At 35.6% G+C, this 14,993-nt stretch overlaps 4 protein-coding genes and 1 long non-coding RNA gene across 6 annotated transcripts; 4 read left to right on the top strand and 1 right to left on the bottom strand.

The window, feature by feature from the left end:
• Positions 1-239: 239 nt before the first annotated feature.
• Positions 240-1,707, top strand: LOC122573922. Its single transcript, XM_043740911.1, has 2 exons — positions 240-270; positions 1,109-1,707. Exons 1-2 carry the CDS (start codon positions 240-242, stop codon positions 1,573-1,575), a joined length of 498 nt encoding a protein of 165 aa, XP_043596846.1. The 3' UTR covers positions 1,576-1,707.
• On the top strand, positions 1,580-3,168 carry LOC122573946. Of its 2 annotated transcripts, none has more exons than XM_043740978.1 (3): positions 1,580-1,707; positions 2,530-2,605; positions 3,038-3,168. In XM_043740978.1, exons 1-3 carry the CDS (start codon positions 1,591-1,593, stop codon positions 3,166-3,168), a joined length of 324 nt encoding a protein of 107 aa, XP_043596913.1. In that variant the 5' UTR covers positions 1,580-1,590. The 2 variants fall into 2 exon arrangements, with proteins under 2 accessions (XP_043596913.1, XP_043596921.1); XM_043740986.1 differs by lacking the exon at positions 3,038-3,168 and adding an exon at positions 2,691-2,895.
• On the top strand, positions 3,134-5,677 carry LOC122573942. The gene is made up of 3 exons (XM_043740964.1): positions 3,134-3,319; positions 4,301-4,965; positions 5,288-5,677. Exons 1-3 carry the CDS (start codon positions 3,283-3,285, stop codon positions 5,537-5,539), a joined length of 954 nt encoding a protein of 317 aa, XP_043596899.1. The 5' UTR covers positions 3,134-3,282; the 3' UTR covers positions 5,540-5,677.
• Positions 5,678-5,823: 146 nt separating this feature from the next.
• LOC122573958 lies at positions 5,824-7,915 on the bottom strand. The gene is made up of 3 exons (XR_006318842.1): positions 7,700-7,915; positions 6,977-7,119; positions 5,824-6,477 (listed from the first exon to the last, which is right to left on the bottom strand). It is a non-coding gene; the product is annotated as an uncharacterized LOC122573958 (long non-coding RNA).
• Positions 7,916-8,524: 609 nt separating this feature from the next.
• On the top strand, positions 8,525-14,954 carry LOC122577698 (vitellogenin-like). The gene is made up of 3 exons (XM_043749179.1): positions 8,525-8,651; positions 13,785-14,479; positions 14,633-14,954. Exons 1-3 carry the CDS (start codon positions 8,621-8,623, stop codon positions 14,864-14,866), a joined length of 960 nt encoding a protein of 319 aa, XP_043605114.1. The 5' UTR covers positions 8,525-8,620; the 3' UTR covers positions 14,867-14,954.
• Positions 14,955-14,993: the final 39 nt, after the last annotated feature.

Genomic DNA, 14,993 nt, shown 5'->3' with positions numbered 1-14,993 from the left:
TCTGTAAGTACAAGTCTTGATTTGCAAACGTACGACATAATCGAGAGGCACCGATCACTTCAGAACTTGAAGAGATCTTGACTTGATAAAATGGTAATTGAACAAATTTGTTGTTCTCTCTATGGAAGCATATTAAATTGCACAGCGCCTATCTCGTGGCAAAGCATATAAAAGCCTGGTCTTCCTACCAAGGGAGGAGAACTTCGTTTGAAACCGAACAACGACACTGACCACACGGTATGAACTTTATTCTAGTGCCGCTTCTCCTAGGTCAGTTAGGTCCCTCGATTGCATGTTGTTATTATACTCGTGACCGGTTATCGTTGGTATCGTCAATGGTACACGAAGGACGGGTCAGGCCAGTTGCAACGATACGTTAACACCGTTGACACCGAAACTCTCCCCGTTCGATTCGTCGATTATGTCAAATTTCTCCGCGCCCCTCGAGGACCGTGCGACCTAATTTTTAACCTAATACCTTCAATTTCGGTTCCATTGCTCGCGATATCCCATCCTCTGATTCCTGTATACCGTCGTTAAATGTATTTCCATTTTTTGATCTTAACGTTCAAATTCTAACGATTCGATTTTATATTTATGTATCAATTTATCGTTTGTAATCGATTCTCATAATCCAATGACCCGACATACTCTAGTATTGTATCCTGTAACCTTTGTATTCCATCATTTATCTCGTCTTCTAATTTCTATATTCCTATGCTAACGATTCGATTCTGTATTCCTCGAGATAAATCCATTACTCATAACCGATTCTCATAATTAAAGTAAGTATAATTAATCTTTTAATTCTAATCTAATAACTCTTACCTCTACATTTCATATCCCAATCTTTATATTTCAATTCCAATGATTCGATTTTTATTCGTAAATAATTCTATTGTTATTATTAACCAATCTTTGTAATTGCAACTTAACGCCTCTAATCCTACTCTAATATTTCCTTTGTATTCGTACATTTCCTGTATTTTATTTGCTAATCTCCGTATTTCGTCGTTTAACGTGACAGTTCAATTTTTTATCTTCTATTATATCTGTTTTACAGGTGTTCGCGTACCAAGCGACGGGAGGCTATGGTAAAATGGATCAGAATACACCTTCGATGCAACTATTCGCACCATTTCAAATTTCACGCCACCATACACGGACCAAGAGGAATATATGGGGTCAAGTATGTCGACTATGCTAAAATGCCGATCTAAGGAACCAGATAGGCTACGATGTTGCTACGAAGACGCCAAAATTATCAAATTCTCGTCAAACATATTCAAAGTGGGCGCTGTCGTTCCATTTAAAGACGCAACTTATCAAGAATTTGATTTCGGAAACGAGACTTTCGAGTTGGAGTTCTACGACGGGGGAATCAAAGGATACTTATTCGAAGAGAAGATGGATCATTATAATGTGAACAGACATCGATCGATAGCGAGAATAAGATCAGTGCGGAAGGTGGAGAAACTAGAAAATTCGAGTATGGGCGAGTGTTTCGTCTGTCACGAGCTTTCACAGAAGAACGTGGATGATCGAACGAACAATGGAGAGTTTCAGTTTATTTGATTAGCCGATCAGACGATGGACTCTGAGATCACGAAAAAGGTGTATTTGAACGATTGCGTTCTGCGTCCGATTTATAAGTTTGAAATTAGACGCATGTATAGCGTGGCTCTTCTACTATCCAAAAAGAAACTGGTACGTGATAATTTCATATTGTATAGATAGAATATGATGTATCCTATGATGTATCATATAATGTCACAACAGAGGTTCAGTTTTACAAAACGAATATTCATTTTTTTCTGGAGAAATTTTTATACTCCATGCGAGATATCAATTGTAAATTTCTTCAAAGCGAATTTTTCTTTTCCTTTCCTTTTTTTTTTTTGAAGTAACTTTGGAGCATTTCATTCGAACATTGTGCGTTGTATTCTGGTTTTATTTTGGTTTTCTGAAAGTTTAGAATAGTAAAAAAGTTGGACGTGAACATAAACGAGGTTCGATTTATAATAATATAAAATAATTCATTATTAACTAACATTCATATAAACTTATTTATTTATTCTTCTCATTGTTTTTGCTACTTATTTATTTCTTTCTTCTTCTTCAGCGAATAAACCAACGCTCACACAAATCGTCATCCGATATATGAATCCATCGAACTGTGGCAAATTGTTCAAACCCCGAGAATCATCAAACTTCAACACGCAATTAATACGCTCGTTAAATATTTGTCCCTGTACACGTTTATCCCATAATTGACCAACTCATTCATTCTTTCAACGTGTTCTACATAATTCATATCTGTTCACAATTTTGAATAAAAACACTTAAATTCCAATCTTCTAAAATTCTACATATGAACCTCTCGGACGTCAAACTGATAAACTCCACTTCTTATTAATTTTCTAATTTCGTTGCGTAAATACACGATTAATGTTGAATTTTTGACAAACAAATGGCTTACTTACATAAGCTAATAGATCCCATTTAAACAATGAAAATTCTTGTTTTTAGAAAAACAAGAACTCAGTGTCTGTAGTATCATCACTTTTGACCGATGTGGCTCAGAACGGAAAAGGAAATAAAAATCGTACGTTTCAATGATTCCCAGGTTAGTGTTAGGTTTCAAGCTAACAAGATAACAAATTTCATATCGATCAACATGAATTTTACAGTTTTTTTCAGTTGTTGGCTTGTCATAAAAGATTGAAGCGTTTCTTCGCTACTTGATTTCTTCGAACAGATAGTTGTAAGAAATACTTTAACCTGCCTTTTTAAATGATATTCAAAAGCATCCTAGAACGCTAGTAGAAGCGTAAGGGCATTTTGGGACGCTGTTAAAAATGCGAAAGCATGGAACAGCTCTGTCAGAAATCGAGAAACACGGAACATCGGTATCAGAGATAGAAAAACATCGAAGAAAATTAGTGTATGAGTGATCGATTCGAGAACGACGGGAACGTAGACGGTCGTTGACATGTCAAGTAATTGCTCGGCTAGTTTCGAAATGGCGTGTTAACAGGTTGCGGGAGGGTCCCTTCATGGCCCCGATTGGAACTACTGTATCAATTCTCTAAACTCTATCGCCGGCTGTGCACATATACCTCTACACGCTTTATTTTCCAACTGGAAAGAGAGAGCCGGCTTCGGTAAATTGGAGCTTGCTAATCGTAAGAAGAGGTCAGTAGTGCAGTTTAGCCACGGTATAAGAGCGGCCCCAACATCGCTTTACTCCACTAAAGTAGTTGAACGTTGCACGGTATCACCATGAACGTAGTGCTGAACGTGGTGCCATTTTTCTTAGGTAAGCCATGCCACAGACAACGATGGCGCTCGTACACGTGTATCTTCTTATCATCTTCGATCGATCATCCTCGTGTATCTTTCTTCATTCACGCATCTATGTTTCTTAATCAAATCTTCGTTAAAAAGGAAACAATTATTATCTCTCCGTCTATCTATTATAATTTCGTTTAATCGTGATCGATCGGCAAGTAGTGTCGGCTCTATTACTTGGCTCGGGCAGAAAATCAAAAGTATAAAGAGCGGCGAGCATGAAGTACAGCTGCGTGATGCGAAAGATAACACGGGACCGTCTCTAATCGGTTCTATTCAAGCCGGTCCAATCATTCAATTCACGTTCACGTGTGCTCGTGGGTAGATCGCGCGAGATAGAAATCCGCGACATATCGTGTTCACGCCGGATCATCCCAGAAATGTGCCACGCAGAAACTAAATTTAATCATTTCCGTGTCTTAAAACCTCTTTAATTTTCGTACCAGCATGCAAAATCGTGCTGTACGTCTGTAACTGGTGAGATGGAGCCTATGAGATATTTTTGAGATATTTTTATTTTTACGGTAATTTGGAAAATATGTATATATGTATTCCAACGAACTATAATTTTAAGAGATATACCAGAGCAATCAAATACGAATATTAATTTTTACATGAATGCATGTAAAATCCACTCCGACTTAATATATAACTTATTCAACTGCCACTGTATAAATAGCGCGCGATACTAACTCTCATAAACTCTTAAAAGTTTCTTTCTACGTGCTGGAATAACCTGCTACATGAATATTTATGAATATTTACTTAAACTATACTAGAATTACCAGGTATTAAATGAATATTTAATTCTGCAAAAACCAAAGAATAAGTTTCAATGAAACAGATCAATGTGTAGCCTCTCTGTATGACACAAACCTGTCATGAGACTCGACACATTTAGAAGCTGGTCATCTAGACGCAACTCTGATCACGCTGACACGTTTTCCAGCCGCACGTGTCGCCATTGATACTCCATGGAAGTACGGGCCAGAGTACACTTTCCACGTTCAAGTAAATTCAACCGCGATTCCCGAGGAAGGTAGCTACATGAGTATTCGGCTGAACGTCGCCTCGAAGCTGGTATGTCAACCAAAAGGATTCCGTATTCTCAGTTGTCGTTTTCGGGACTCGAAAGCGGACAGTTACGCGACTGAAAGCCTTGATCCAGGAGCACCAGCGGTCCCGGTCAGCCAGGTGTCGCGACAAGAAGCGTACGAGATCAACCAGGATCAGTTTGAGATTAGATTCACCGAGCAAGGACTGGATAGTCTCGTAGTGAATGAAAATATACAGCCAAGAGAGCTGGATATGATTAGGGTGATCGTGGGGCAGTTAAACATCGGTGTATTGGGAGAGTACGATCAAACGGTCGAACTGATGGAGAACTTCACACAAGGAGAGTGCGTAACGATGTTCTGGGTGGAACGGAATGTGGTTGGTCATGCTTTACACGTGAACCGTGGCTACGTTTTGGAGACAATATTCGGATTGAAGGATGGACAGTTGGTGCAGATTAAGAAGATTAGAAATCTACATATGTGCACGCACAAGGTGCCGTATTTCTTCGGCAGCGCCGAGAGCATCAGACAAGTCAGCGACGTGGTGTCTACTGTTGTGAGTATTTGGAAGTATTTGATTGAATATTGATTTGGATTGGAGATTTTTTGGGGGGAATCGAATTGTTTAATTTCATCGAGGTTAATTAGGAACAATTAGAATGGTTTTTGGAGAATTAAATAATGATTTAACCTGCAATTTTATCGAATACTAATTACCCTAAAGATGAGAATAATTTCTAGAAAAATTGCTAATTGGTATTTAAATGATCGGTTTCTGAGTGACTCAGATTTGGTATTTAGAAATTCTGATAGAAGTTTTTTAAAATCTTCCAATGACTAATGGAAATACGTCTTTTAAAACTATTTTTCGTTTGCAGAGTTCGTCAGAAAGTCACATAGTAATCACATCCACCGAGTTCATATCTGGTACGACGAACGTGATAACAACCAGCAAGGTGTCTGAAGGAATGGTAACGACCTTATACGAAAACATAAGTGTGAGATTAGAGTCAATCCTACCCGCACTAGATGAACCACCTGAAGTAAAGGATCCTGAACCAGCTAGTATGTTTATCGGAAGATGGTTGATGGAAAGTTCGATGGAAGATGACTTATCATTGGAAGTATAAGATTTGCGTCGATATCTGATCATTCTCATTGATGTAGTCTGATGACGATAAAATTCATCTATCACTATTGTTGTAAATAGTGTGTAATTGTATTGTCATGTGACTCTGTAAATAATAAAGTAATCTTTCGTTTACATACATAAATCTCAAGTCATTTATGTTGCTTTATAATATTATACATTTTTTTAAAAGAATTTCGTTAATAAATTTTTCTAATAAAACATATGAATACTTTTTTTAAGCTGATAAATATTGTAAGATTAATGTACATAATAATACTGTACTGCGTATAATAACATAACGTATATTAATTCATCCATATCCACTTAAATGTTGCTTGAACAATTTGTAACAGGAGAGCAGATGTGGATTTTTACATTTTTTCCTAAGAACTGTAAAAAATTACACTGTTATTTTCACGTAGCATAACACTGTTATCTTCATTTATAATAACACTTCGTTTAGGCTAACACTGTCAATTTAAAGGAAATTGAATATTCACTTAAATAGAAATTGCTCGAGCATTTCTCCTTTAAGTAATTACATAAATTAACGCGAGAAGAAACTGAAAATGCAAAGAGTAAAAGCGCGTCCTGCTTTAATTGCAGACTGCTTTAAGTGATTCGATTTGTTGGAAGGTAGTAAGAACTATATTTTACCGTACATCTACGTTTCATTAGCAACAAGTAGAACGCGAAAATTTACAAATTCCTATTTTTGTAAATACAATTTAAAAAACGAAACTTGGACAGAGATCTATTTAATATCATAACGAGTATTAATATATTTTGGATATCTCATATATTTTTGCACCTTCATACAGTGTTTTTAATTTTATCACTGCGTGAACAGTGTTGCTAAGATCTTCGAAATGTAGCAAACTATACTTGGAGCAGCATATGCCAAAGCTGCATCAGTTAGAAATACTATCAGCGAATCTGCAAAATGGAATTTGACCATTAGATAGAGATGTGTTTAACGACAGCGAATTTATTTGCATTAGTAATACGTTTGTATTGTAAGCAATGTAAATGCGACAGAAGATCAGATACATTGTACGGTAAGCGTTGCCCAGACAGCTGACACATATAACACATGGCATATATGCCACAATACATCGAATCCTACAGAGACTTTTGTGCAGAAAACGTCACAAACTCAATGCTCAACATTATAAGCGTAAAAAAAGTAAAAATCAATCTTCGTAATATTCCAGTTAAAAAAAAAATCGCGAATACCTGTTTCTACTTCTACTAATGATATCTAGCAATCCCAACAAGGACGAAGTAGAATCGAAGAAACAGAAAAAATTAGTTTCCGCTCAGAGTCTGGCTGTATTATAAGCAAATTATTTGTAGAAGGGGTAAGGCATTTTATAAGATTCCCGAAACTATTTAAAGATAAAAAAGTCCTTGTAACTATGGATGGATGTATTACCCGTACTGAAAACGTAGACGCCATTTCACTAGCCAGCGGTCATGAAATAATGATGTTGTCGCTGTCTGCACACGCATCGACTGCAGCCCCGTCATGTTTTATTTTTCAAACACTTAAGCAGCGGATAGGTAACTTCACATATCCTAGAAAAAATATAATATAGTTTCACGTGTCAGGGAAATCCACCCCTTGACACCGCTGAAAGTAGCTTAGAGAAATCCGAGATGTGTTAATTATTTAATAAAACTATTTTGTTAAATATTTGTTAAATGGTATTTAAATGTTATAGCGAGAAATAAAAATTGATGCCATATTTAATTGATGATTTCCACGTGAAATTAGATAAATGTACGTCGATCGTCCGAGTCGATTATTTCTTAAAATTGTGCGAAGGATTTAGGACAAGAATTTTGTATTTGATGAAGATGTTAGCGTTTAGTATAAGACTGAACTAGTAACTGTTGAACATTGAGACTTTACCAAAGTCTAATGAACGAAGGGATTATTCAAGGCTATATTCAACGAAGAGAAACAAACCGGCGCTTAAAAATGCGCGTCCGCTGAATGACAATGGGTCAATTCAATTTTGGCCTAATGACAGGGTCCGATATGACAATAAGATGGTCCCAATGGAAAAATACATTCGAATAAAATAATTTGTGCAGTGTGACGCGATGAAGAATAGTTGTTCTAGTTCCGAAAAAACGGTCTATACCAACTTACCAGTTTAAAATTGGGAATTGTCCGATTCGATGAACCTAAGAAGAATTATAATACTCTCGATTGCCACACAAATTATCGCACAAAAGACTTTAAGGCTATACGCGCACTAGCGACAGTTTTGTCGCTGTGACTCGCATCAATCAAAAGTTCAATTTCGTCTTTTAATAACAGAAAAAGTCGTTCTGCAGACGCATCGTACGATGCGCACACTTCCATATAAACGAATGTCCTTTTCGTAAGCGACAAAACTATCGCGCGACAAATTGTCTTTAGCGCGCGCACAGCAATTTTCAAATGACCTAATTTGAAGTTAGATAATGTTCAGGTTGAGTAACAATTTTACTCAAATTTCTATACTTAAGGCTAATAAAATCAAAGTTTTCGACAGGAAGATCGGCACCTATCTTCCAATTATCTCGATGTAGCTTCGATCGAAATGAAGAATGACTTCGAAGTATGATCAGAGAATGACATTTTTTGACGAAAGATTACAAAAAAATCTTCCGGATTTAACGGATCTAATTACTGATATAATCACAGTCAGATCGATCACTTTCCAAAAATCCTAATGATTGATCAAATCTACTGCGTATGAACGTAAGACGAAATGAAATGGAAAAGGGCGTCCTTCGTCTGGTTGCCTTGTTTCCATTCGGCTTAAACGTTTCCCAGAACGACGATTAAGGAGCCCATTAAAATCTTTAAAGGCGTGTCTAGACTGGAATGATCTGGGAACTATGGGAAATGATATCAGGCGTGTGAGACGGTACGGAAGATGTCTGCAGGAACCACAATCCGCACGGAAGCGGTTGTTAATGAAATTGTTTTCAAGGAGACAGCAATGAATCAAGTTATCTGTCGTATAAAGAGGAGACAGATAGAACACGGTCGCATCAGTCGTCTCAGTAGAAGCCGTTCGACATGCTGATAATAATTCTACCATTTTTTCTGGGTACGTACGTACGTGGATCCGTTTTTTCACCGATAATTCGATGAATGAAAACTCTTCGCTCATACGTCACTCTATATTACATCATTTTCTCAACAGAATTTTTTCTCTCTCTTCCCTTTGCTACATCCCACCAAACTATCCGAAAATCAGGATATTTTTGGTTTCAAATAAATTTTAATTTGGTTACTTAAAAGGGTGTTTTTTTATATTTTAATCCTTAAAAGTCGAAAACAACGAAATTTAACTCTTCTGGCATTATTGGATCATAGGTGACCGTAATATAAATATTTGTGTTAAAAAAAATTGTGCTAATTTTAACTTTCAAAAGTCGGAAAATTTACAGTGCTGACATCGTATTTGTATTATGAAAAACGAAAAGTGCGAATGTGAATCACCCAGATTTCTCGAAATTCCCCCTCGTTTTACGATACACGAATATCGTGAACTCGTCATTCTTTGTTTAACCCTTCCCTCTGTTTCACGAATTTATTTGCCTACACATCCAATTAACTCGCTCACAGGATTCAATCGATTGGATATACTTTCCGCTAAAGCATCAGCGGTTTCAATCACCGACGGGTTTAAAAGTAAACGTTGAAGGGTGATTTGGAAGCACGCGCGTGGGAAGATACGCCCGTCGATACCATATACGTACATACAATACATATGTAAAGGCGGGGAAGATATTCGAACATCGGAATGAAACACATCGATATTTTTCAATGAATAATATTGATTTCGTTCCTTCCGCCAGATTTCTGCACTCTACCAAAATTCATTAAAAGTACGAAAAGATTATACAAATAATTTCCCAACGATTTCGGGGAAATACCTATTTCGTCCTATACAGTGCGAACCACGACACGTGATTAGCTTAGATCAATCTATAGTCAGTGGGTCGATCGAACATTTTTTTGGCTGAAATAACATGATTCAAAGCTTTTTTGTTTCTAAGGTCACATTTAGGTTTTTGTAGATAAGCCTGTTTTTTTACACCTATCTTTTAGCAGATATCGAGAAGAATGCGACAAATATAACAAATATCTTTTTTTTTCCATCTGAATCGCAGAAGTATTAAAAAAGTGCCTGTCAACTGTAATACACCTGCGTAAACGGCAAATAAATTACTGTTTAGCAAATGTGGACTGTTATTTTTCTAACATTTCTTCGATTCTGATAGTAAAAATATATTTCTTATGATACTTACTAGATTCGTCTTAATATAAATTAAACGATCGATTTAAAAAAATTATTGGTTTATCTAAAAACTGAAGTGAATGAAGCGCGACCTTGAAAACTCTGGCAGAAAAGAAGAGATGATAAAAATGTACTATAATCATCTTAAATCTCTTTCCAAACCATATTATATATCGCTAACGACGAAATAATTTAAGCTAATCATATTTTGTGATTCACTCTCGCTTCATTTTAATAACTTACTTATAGTGCAATGGGCTAGAAACCGCGAGAGAATGGTCAAAAATCATTTTTTATACTATAGTTATACCATAATGTGACAAGTCTTCAAAGCTCCAAAATCCGATATACCATTCATTTCAGATAATTCTATGATCTTGGGTAAAGTTCTGAAAACAAGATCCAAAAATTTCAAATGAAGCTAATTGTTGCATGTGCTTGTTCTAGAATATTAAAATACAGATTTGAATTACTATCTTATGTATATTAGTATGCTAATTGTATCCTAAGTATTTGTTCAAGGTACAAATAATGCAAAATTTATATCAATTAAAAGTTTGATAAGGTTTTTCAAAAGATGATTAATAACAATAAGTATCGGATCTGTTTCGTATGAAAGTTTAAATCGCTGCTAAGAGGAATATACAAATTTCAAATGCAGCCTCTTGCAGCTTTTAACTCTGTTCCGATTTAAGCAATAAATGATACTTCTATCGGTTTGGACGCGTGTAGCTGCATGATACATACATAAAGCTGATTCTACTTGAAGAGGAATTTAAAAGAAGAGGGTTGAGTTTCACCGCGAAAATTTTACTTGTTGTTAGTATTCGTTGTTACAAACGCTAGATATTGATTTTCTCATAGCATATTTCTGTGCCGTGGCATTAGTCTTACCGAATGTGCATGGTGAAACATGCCTCGTATTCTTAAATTTTGTTTGATTTTATATATTTTTAAAATCTAAAAGTTCTATGTAGTCTATATATTACACCTATTATTACTTATAATTTTTAATATTACGTATCGTATAGTTATATATGGCGTTCATAAGTTAATTACACATCATTAATTTGTATATTATATGGCATATGTATATTATAGCATAGTGATGAAAATTTAGAACAATTCGAAGCTGAACTTTGGTTTGGGATGCTACTTCTCTTAAAACTTTTTTTACTTAAAGCTATCTGATAGTAATCGGTGAATAGAAAATCGGTGTCACAGTCTATTGATTCTAGAATTATATGTGTTAAAGTTCAACACTTTTAGTTAAATCATAAAAAAAAGTCAAATCAAATAGCAAATCCACGTATATTGTCGGGAAGAATATGGCGCGGGCCGCTTGCAGAATAGTTGGGAAAGTATACGTACACAGTGTAATAGATGGACTTACGAAGACTGTATCGGCCGGCAAACAGCAGAACTTAATTTAAATAAACAACGATAACGCTATCGAAAGTGATTAAAGGCAATAATATAAAGATAATATTTTCGTTTTGTCTTTATTTTAAGAATTTTTAAATTTTATTTCTTTCGTCCTCTTCTCCATTACGAAAGTATCTACTAAATACAGCTTGGTTTACACAATTTACTTTATTAATTACAAAATCGCAAAGTTAAGTGCACGATTTTGTACGGATTTCCCTTAGATGATGTTAGCGAATACTGAGACAATGTTTTGCCCCTAAACTATCTGAGGGAAATGCAACAGAAGCAAGGAATAAATTTTATAAACAAGGTAGACAATATCGTGCACGGAAAAATAGCGGAAAAATAACCTCGGAGACGTACTTAAACGAAGCCCTGGGTACTTTAGACCTGTTTATCTCGAGTATATCTTTCACAAATAGAATACAGCGACGTGAGAAGCGAGATAAACATGATCTTTTGAAAGCGAAGACAATATGAAGGTAACCGTTTCAATTTTGCGATTTTTCCTCATTTTCATGAAAATAGGTTGTACGTTTGAATTTTTATGTCGGAAACTATCTGCCGTATTGATAATACAAGAAATTTTAATCGTGTTGAAGAATGATTTTTGCGATATCGAAAGATGTAAACAAATTTCTGTTTTGCAAATTCCACCTGAAGGTCGCGTTCTTAAAAATCCGAGAAAATTACTATCGTATATTCCTCGATATTTTCTCTATAAAATGGCTCAATCCCATTCTAGTAAGACCTCTATTGACATCAGAATAAATTGTCAAAGACCGCGGTACGTCCGGTATCAAATCAATGGACCGGGCGGTCCACCGACAATATTTAATATACGAAACAATGCGTAATACCCTGCACTTGCACATTGTTTCAGCGAAATCTACAAAATCTATAAAATGCAGGCTCGATACTATCCTTTATGCTACTAACCCACTGTTACCCAATAACACGTTTTTTATAATAATCAAATTTCTACCAACCTGTTTGTTCTATGATTATTTGTAAGGAAATAAAAACTACGGGAGTTATCGTGATGGTGGAAAATTTGCTATATATTAGAAAAGAATAACAAGTGACTTGTTCATTATGTCAGTGATAATTTTGTATTTGATTCCGCACCGACTACAAAACTGTAATTTTGAAAAAAATTAACAATTACTACAAATTCACCGTTATTAATAGATTCCTTTATTTTATTTAAATACGAAATCTGTCCGTGTTCTAGCAATGTTATCGTGTATCTGTAAAATTTTCTCGTTCAAGCATTGCCAGGATCGGATTATGGTTTCGGGAGGAGGCTAGAGGCTACCCTGAAAAGATCACAAGTTACTTACAATAATTTAATAGCAACAACAGCATATTAAAAAGGCTGTCAAGATAATTCTTTAATAAAATTATACGAAACACAGGCATCTTGCGTTTGCTTCGGCAAATTTCTGATAAATATCGTCAAAATTAGTGGTTTTCATGGTTGACTTGTACGTATGTTTCAGCTTCACAGTTGACAATTGATGCTGTTAAAAACAGCCTGTAAACTGTATACATATACATTTGGAAAAATATCTGTAAGATTCGAATTGATTATATAATTTGTAACTTTTACAAAATTTAGCTTAAAAATTTAATATTGAAATCGAGGTGCTCTTAAAGCACAGAGCCCGGGGCTGCAAACTTATCCCTCCTTCTTATTCTGAACCTAAATTAATATTACGCGTAATATCTTCCTGTTACCGGAATGAATCTCGTGTCATTTTTCTGCCCTTTGCACAATACCACATAAATCCCACGAATTTAATTTCTCTTAATTAAATTAAATTAGATTAAATTAAAAAAAAATTGCCAAGAATTTAAGGTTTTGTATATTTATATATAGTACAATAAATAAATATATTATATATTTTATACATTAAAGATAAGTTTTCTAGGAATTTTCAATTTTATCGTTATATTAAATGTCTTTTTTTTAAAAGCTTCTTGTTATCGATTTTACATGATGGCAAGAACAAAGGGTTTCTAAAGAAATTACTAAATAGAGGAGATACGTCTAAATAGACAAATAAAGCGATTTAGATGAAAATCTTTTTAATCTTCTCATCGAAATTAAACTCTCTTGTACTTTCTTTTATGCAAATTGCTTGATAACATGGTACGTAGTATATTTAATCAATAACATAGTTAACGTAGCTAATAGCAAAAACACAGGTAATTAAATTATACAAATATTTGACGAACTCCACTGCAATAAAATTTCTTGGTAATCGGAATCAGTATCGCCGAATTCCGAGTAAACTACAGCGTGATAGGATAACTATATATAGGTATGATTGGCATAGCGATTAATAATCGCGACTGTATCCGGGGTGTTCCCGGCGAGCATCGATTAATACCTGTACGATATAATGACCGCGGCGTGGTACAGACAGATAGAGTAAAATGCATCCTGTCTGCTGGGACGTGTGATCTATTTTAACTAGTTTAACAGGCTCCTTGTCATTGCAGCGGCACACGTGGCCGTCTACGACAACGCTTACGGGAACAGCGATTGGCAACGATACGGTCCAGAATGCATTTACGACGTGCTGGTGAACATGTCTTTGGCCAATATCGTCCACGAGAAGGACAATTTCTGCTCCATGATCGCGTCAGAACTGAAGTGCCGTCCGAAAGGCAGTGACACCCTAAGTTGCCGTTTTACGAATGGAAAGATCATCAGACCCGATCCAAACGACGATAGATGCTCGAATTCGAAAAATTTCGTTCCAGTCACCGATAGATTTATCAACGAGGAACCATTCGAGATTAGATTCAATTCAAAGGGGATAGAGAATTTAGTGGTGCCGAGAAATATTTCTAGATGGAGCCTGGATATGATAAGAGTGATCGTTGGTCAGCTTAACGTTGGCTTTGAACTGGAGAATGGACAGGATCGGTTCGTTACCATGGAGGATTCTAGTATGGGGTATTGTGAAGTAGAGGTCAAAGTGTCAAGGGCAGGATATGAAAGAGGAGTGATGGGACAAGAGGGATACGACATTGTCTTTGAACCTGAACGACCAGATACGCTGCCTTTGAGTGTGGCTAGTCTGACTATAGACAAAGTTAGACAGCCCAAGCAGTGTCCTAATAGGAAGATATACTTCTTCGGGAATCATGAGGATTTTAGTATAGAGAGCAAGAATACTTTCATGGATATGGTAAGTTGTCAGAATTAACGAAATAGAAACTAGGTTGAGATTTGTTTTACTCAGTAAATATTATAACAAGTGCCTTATTATATATTGTACATTCGTATTTCTACACAGTCAAGTCTATCATCTAACTTTTTAATGTTGTAATACCTTTTGCAGACTACATCTATCAGCCAGATGCACATTTCACGCGAAGAGATGTACTCGTTCACAGAATCTAAGGGCGTAATGAGAACATTGAATAGACCAAGAACGATGCGAATGCATCAGAAAGTAGGATTGTCTTTAAAGAGTATAAATCCTGCTCAAAGTCCATTACCCGAAATCAAAAGTCCTGCGTCTACTAATTTATACGCGTACACTAATTTAGAACGAGTTCCTGAATACAAATAAGACAATTTATACGTATAATCCTACACATAATTTGTATAATCATGACAATCACTTGACAATAAACGATTTACTAAGACCACGATTCTAATTAAACGTTATATTTAATCTTTATATGTACAACCCCACG

Source organism: Bombus pyrosoma, linkage group LG2, assembly GCF_014825855.1.
Source record: "Bombus pyrosoma isolate SC7728 linkage group LG2, ASM1482585v1, whole genome shotgun sequence".
Lineage (NCBI taxonomy): Eukaryota > Metazoa > Arthropoda > Insecta > Hymenoptera > Apidae > Bombus > Bombus pyrosoma.
Note: the sequence above shows the minus strand (reverse complement) of the source record. Positions and strands in the feature narration are given on the sequence as shown.